The sequence below is a fragment of the Phaethon aethereus genome (genome assembly GCF_964289735.1).
Source record: "Phaethon aethereus genome assembly, chromosome: 10".
Classification (NCBI taxonomy): Eukaryota; Metazoa; Chordata; class Aves; order Phaethontiformes; family Phaethontidae; genus Phaethon; species Phaethon aethereus.
In genome coordinates this window covers 2,027,059-2,033,058 of record NC_138586.1, presented here as the reverse complement: position 1 = coordinate 2,033,058, position 6,000 = coordinate 2,027,059, and the positions used below count along the sequence as shown (strand labels likewise).

General features: G+C 48.4%; 1 protein-coding gene across 3 annotated transcripts in view; it reads right to left on the bottom strand.

The window, feature by feature from the left end:
• Positions 1 to 204: 204 nt before the first annotated feature.
• ARHGEF9 (Cdc42 guanine nucleotide exchange factor 9) overlaps positions 205 to 6,000 on the bottom strand; it is a 130,486-nt gene continuing 124,690 nt past the window's right edge. For all 3 annotated transcript variants that reach the window (XM_082004278.1, XM_082004279.1, XM_082004280.1), the window contains one exon: positions 205 to 2,026. In XM_082004278.1, the coding sequence (XP_081860404.1) occupies positions 1,845 to 2,026 (182 nt within the window). In that variant the 3' untranslated portion in view covers positions 205 to 1,844. The remainder of the gene's footprint in view (positions 2,027 to 6,000) is intronic.

Sequence of the window (6,000 nt, the reverse complement as noted above, 5' to 3'; positions counted from 1 at the left end):
TTGCTTGGGGTAGGAAAAAAAAATGGATCTCCACACTAGCTGGCCTGGGGTGCTTATGTGGTGTATCGGATTGAAAATAAAATGATAAATGCCCTGATCAATCACTTCATCCCACATTTTCAAAGGAGCTTGCGGAATAGCTCTGCTAAGTTTTTAAGTTCATCCTCTAAAGCTGGTTAAACAGTCTCATTTGCCCTAGAAAAAAAAAAAAATCATCCTAGTGCACAACGATTTGTTTTACAAGCTTAAACATAAGCTTTTGCGCTTGCAAACGAACATACTTAAGGCTGAAAGTGTAGGAAGTGTCTTTGAAAATAGAGCTATGAATCTCCAGAGGGAGAAAAAGAGAGAGAAAGAGACGCGGAGAGCTTAGCTAATCACTCCCGCGCCCGCCGACACGGGTACCCCTCTGCCGAACCACTGAGCCCGGTTCGATATTAAACTGAGCCCCGACTTAGATTAGGTCACGTAATCGTGGGCCTGCAGCTCAACTTCTCAGGTCACAGCCCTCTCTTTCCTGAAAGGCAGCTCTCCGCTGCACCTTGGGTGCCTTAAATACCAGGGAAATACTTCCAATTCCTCAGGCAGCGACCCGTCGGCTAACGGGTCATGACCGGCGGCTCCCGTTCTGCTCGGGACCTTACAGGGACTAGAGGAGAGCAGGCAGTGAGCGCGGTCACCGTCCTGGCTTTTGGCATCACTGCTCCTGTAAGCGGCGATTAGCGGTTCATTAACGCGGTACTGTGCAGGCCTGAGTGTGGCCAACAGGATGGGACCTTAGTTCCTGAAGGAAGAAAACTGGCCATTCGTTGGAGCCCAACAGCCAATTTTCCTCTAGCTGGAATGGAGGGCATGAAGCCATCGGGTTTTAAGCTTTTTATCTTTGCACGAAAAACAAAGATAGGAGTGGGCTTTTCAGAGTCGTGTCTCAGCTTAAAAAGAAAAGAAATCAAAAGACAACCCCACAGAAATAAAACTAAATGCAAAAGAAATAAAAGCCCCTGATATTCTTTTCTCATTCTTACTCCGAGCGTGAACAAATCACACTGAATTGAGAAAAAGACAGTGCTTAAAAAAAAAGGCAAAAAATAAATTAGCTGAGGAAAACCCATCTCTCGCTTCCTAAATAGCTGATACCCCTTCTGCTTGTTTTCGCCTGCCCACAGCAAAACAGTTAAAGCCAGAGAACTACTGCGCAGCGGAGCAGGGTGCACAAGGGAGCACATCCAGACAGGCACGAGTCAGACCAGAGAATGCGGGATGGGGACGGGGAAAGGGTCGGTGCTCTTCATCGGAACGGTAACTCCAGGGACAGCCAAGGACGGGACGGAGAGGGAGGGAGAGGGAGCAGAGAGCTCCCGCACTCCAAAAAACAAACAACCCCCCCCATAAATAAAATCAAATAAAATATACACCAATGTAGTCCACGAGGAACTTCGATGACGAATTCACACAAGCGAGAAAGCTTTCTGGGATGCCAATGACGACTTGAATGAAAATGAAGAAAAAGGAAAAAAAAAAAAAAAAAAAAGATGTCCGACCAATGGAATAAAATAAAATAGGTCACATGGTTAGAAATCATTGGTGCTTCCTAGTATCTAGTAGCAGATTGCTTCCCAAAAACAACAAAAAAAGTTTTTGGTCCTTCTATATATATACATATATGTATATATATTATTATTTTTAAAAGGGGGGTGTGTGTGTATATATATATATATATATGTATATATATTTAGTTGCAACAGTGCTTCTCCGAAAAAAGGTCCATCTATAAATATAATTTTATTTATTTTTATTTTTAAATTTTAGTTCTTTTAAGTTAAAATTCTCCATCTCTCTAGGTATTATTTTTTGAATGGTGTTAACCTGCTGAAGTTTTGCCAGAATGGTGCCTGGCTGCGTCTGGGTTCGGTGAACTCGAAGACCTGGGACTGGGATATGCCATCTGTCACCATGTATTGTCCCTGATTTAATGGATCCTGGGGTGGTGGGTAGGCTGGAGGAACCGACTTGGAGTAGCTCACACCTGCATCGATGATTGGGGGGAAAAAGAAACAGATCAGTCAAAGTGCAATTGGGTCAATAGTCTTTCTTCGGCATGCTACGGCTTCTTATCGCTTAATAACCAGGGTCCCAAGCAACAGGGAGACGTGCCAGAGACGGCAAAGCAACGGAGCAACGCAGCAGCTGCCTACGCTCTCAGCGCGGAGGCTGCCTACACTGGACCACGAGTTGAAGATCTGGAAAAGATCCATTACTTTACTTTTGTATTGGCAGAGTTCTGCCTGCCCTCATGGAAAAGTCCTGCGTGGCCTAAGGAGGCGCGCACGCCTGGCCAGGCCGTACGCGAACCCGTCTGGTCCGAGGAAGGCAGACAAGCGCATCGCTCGGCCCGCTCGCGAGCGTAACACTTGGTGCTTCCAAGCTCGTTTTCACCCGCCCTCCCAGCTACGCCTGGAAAGCGCCTTTGCCCCAACACGCGCTGGCGACCATCCCCGAGCAGCCTCACCCCGAGGACCGCTCGGCACCGGTTCCTGCGTCGCAAGGGAGCAGAGCTGCTTTGGAGGAAGCGCTACGCTGCAGGGACCCGCACCGCCTCAGCGCTACTCTGCCTATACGAAGGGCAGCTCATTATTTTCTTTAGGAGAGTTTGTAGGACTTTTCCATAGGGTTCATTTTAAATTTACCAGTCTGGTTGCAGCCAAAAATGGCTGCACGCAACGCAGAAAAGGCCGATTCTGCTCAATCCAAACTGGGGGCGATGGACGGGCTGGCAAGGCTACGCTTTCAGGTTCTAGATGCACAAGTCCCTCATACGCGAGTCACAGCTCCCGTGCAGGAAGGGGGTGAGGGGATGCTGCTCTTCCAGCTTTCCCACGGAAAGGGGAGCTTCCGCAAGCTGGGACCTACACAGCCCGTGGTAAAGGATGGCGTAGGAAGGGCGGCTCTGGGCAGATGGAGCAGACCAGAAGGGAGACACGTCGCCACCAAAGCGTAGACTACAAGGAACAGTAATACAGCTACTTCTGTACTTCCTTCCCGCAACACCACTGATGAGGGACAATCCCTCCTTCAGCCTCAGGGCAGCGTGACCGGCTGGAAACCACAGCTCCAGAGAAGGGCAGGAAGGAGGGAGGAGCAGGGCTCTGACGCAGGCTGCGGTAAGCTCTGGCCATCTCTGGATCCCCTCTGCTGCATGCAGAACTGCTCTTCCTTCTGCGGGGAGGGCAGCCCCGGGCGCGTGATGGGTGGCAAGCTTCGCAAGGGCCAGCTCGAGGCCATCGCCTCCCCTGGTCTTAACCGCAGGAGCGAGGCGACTCTACCCAAGCAGATCAGTGTCCTCATCTGGAAAGCGGGATGGCATCACCCACCTACCTCACACGCGGGTTGTGAAGCTAAATTAATTAATGTTTGTAAAACACTTTGAGATCCTCGGCTGGGAAGGTGCTAGAGAAGGCAAAATACGGTGATTAGCACCCAGGTACCACAGCAACGTGTGTAAAAGAAATGCGACTCTTTGCATTCAGTTCGCGGTTCCTACCGACACACAAACACATGCTTTGCGGGACCAGTGCCGGCCGGCCCGGGCACAAGGAGGCTGCACACAGTCAGGTACTTACAGACAAAGGAAAAAGCCTCACAAAGTGCACTCACGGAGCTCATCTGACAACTTTGGAAGTTGCCGCATTATAATTTAGGACCTCTTTTCGATGCAAAGCTAAGGCTTTAGTATGGCTTTAGGAAAGAGAATTCATTCGCTTCCCCTTGCGCCAGCATTTACCAGTCAAGGCTTGTTAAAATCCTCAGAAGGTCCAGACCAAATCGTGATATCATCTTGACTATGTCTAACTGATTTCTCCTCCTTTACAGCACATACCATCAAATCATGCTGTCCACTGTAGGGAGTAACCAAGACCTTTCCTTACGGTGGACAAAACCCACTCCGTGATTCATACTTATTACCCTTTAACAAATTCATCACAGTTAGTATTTCAAACTTACTTGAAAAGAACCTGGAGATGTTCTGCACTTGTATCTGCATGCTGGAATAAAGTTACTCATCAACAAGTTTTCTACTCTGTCTTTCCCAAGCTCCTCTCTCCCGCAGAAAGCCTGCAGAGCAGGGTGCAGCCCCAGAGCCCTTGCCGTCCTGGGGTCAAACCTGGAACAAGGTCAGTTCTAGGATACCCGAGACAACTTCTGTACCATCCTTCTTGGCAGGCCCCCACCGTCAATTTGAATTTACCACACTATGTGACTTAAGCCGTAAGGATAGAGCATGGGTTTGAGCTCATCTCTGCCCTACCTGTTCCATCCCTTCTTCTACCCCTGTCCTGCTCTGAGTTGCCTTGTTGGAAGGAAGGTCAATGTGTGGACAGTGTAACCAACTGCAGAATCTGCTGTGGAGGGCGAACTCTAGCCCTGGCCCAGGCAAGACTGCAGACATTCTCCTGGAGGCCACCAGCTCTTGGTGCCTTGTCTACTTTTCCCAGCAGAGACTGGTGAGGAATTTTAGAATCTGGGGGAAGGTTAGCATCTGGTACAGGTCCCTTACATGGCTAGAGTCAGGAAATACATCTTCTTCTGCCTGGTAAGTGGTTTGGATCTTCGCCTGACCCAGAGGACCAGGAATTACTTCAAAGGCAAACAGGCCTTGTGCCACCGAGATTGCTAACGTTCTACAACACAAAAGAGCTGTGAATCTAAGGCTGCTCCTAAGGGACATACAGCAGTTGTTTCTAGCTTTGGTAGACCTTAAAACCACATTGCTTTAATGACATGGCCCGATGTCTTCTGCATCCTGTGGCCGCAGAGTGGCAGTCAACCTTGTGATGCATCTGGTCTGCCATGCCGAGCTGGGCTGAGCTCTTTATTGTCTCTAAACCAATTTGTGGAGGGTGAACTAATGCATTTTAATCATGACACAGAAATGCTAAGAAATCTCCCGGATCAGCAAAATGTGACGCACTTGGAAGGCTGCAGATGTAGATAAAGGACAGTCTGGCTGAAGTCCACTGACATTGATGGAGTTACACTGCAAAGAATGTAATCCATAGTCTGTCTTCTCCAAAAGAGAAAAAGGCAGACTCCCCTGGCCAGATCACTAGCAAACCCCATTCAGTTCTTTCCCAAAAATGCCTTTTTGGTCCAAACTCCTAAAAAATGTCTATCCATGCTTGAAACCATCACACACTGCCACCTCCCTCAGTAAAGAAGCTCAGACCCAAATTCCCAAAGTTGTTTGTGTGGCCCTAGGCTACTGGCATTAACACCTAAGCTGGATGAACATCAAAAGCTCCTGGCTGGTTCTACTTGAATAAGCAGCCAAAGGTGTGCATATTTATCATATTTATCATATTATCAAATGGCCTCCATGGCCTGAATGATTCAGACTGCGGATCTCGGTGGCATGCATAATTACCGTGCGCTTGTGGGCATGCAAGTAAAAACATCTGTGCTCCGGCAAGTCAGGCTGATAATGCCACAAGAATACATTTTCTTACGAAACTCCAATACAGCACTTTGCAATAGCTTGAGGTGCCCCAAGAATGGCTTTTTTAGTTCACTTTTGGACATACCCACGTTCTTGGCAAGGTGGAACACAGGAACTGCGGGGGGGGAGGAGGGAGATTCACCTAATCTGCACATCTTCAGATGCTGAGAAAGGGCAATTCTGGGAGAAAGTACGACAGGGTGGTATTTTTCTATTCTGCGGCTTGCTCCCTCATCAGAACTCGGGACTGCTGTGCAAAATTGTCTCTTGAGGGACTTTTTTTTAATATGCAAAGCCATAAGTCCAGTGCAATTGAACAGAAAGAAATGAGCAAAGCTCTTTTCTGATGCAATTTTGGGCTGCTGGGCGAACGGAATTCAAAGCGCAAAGGGAAAGAATCGATAGATAAGTAATGATTTCTAGACACAGCTGCTGCGCTGCCTTCCCAAGGCGTAAGAAAGCAGCTGTATGCCAATGACCAGACTTGGAGCTCCTTCTGCTGGTTC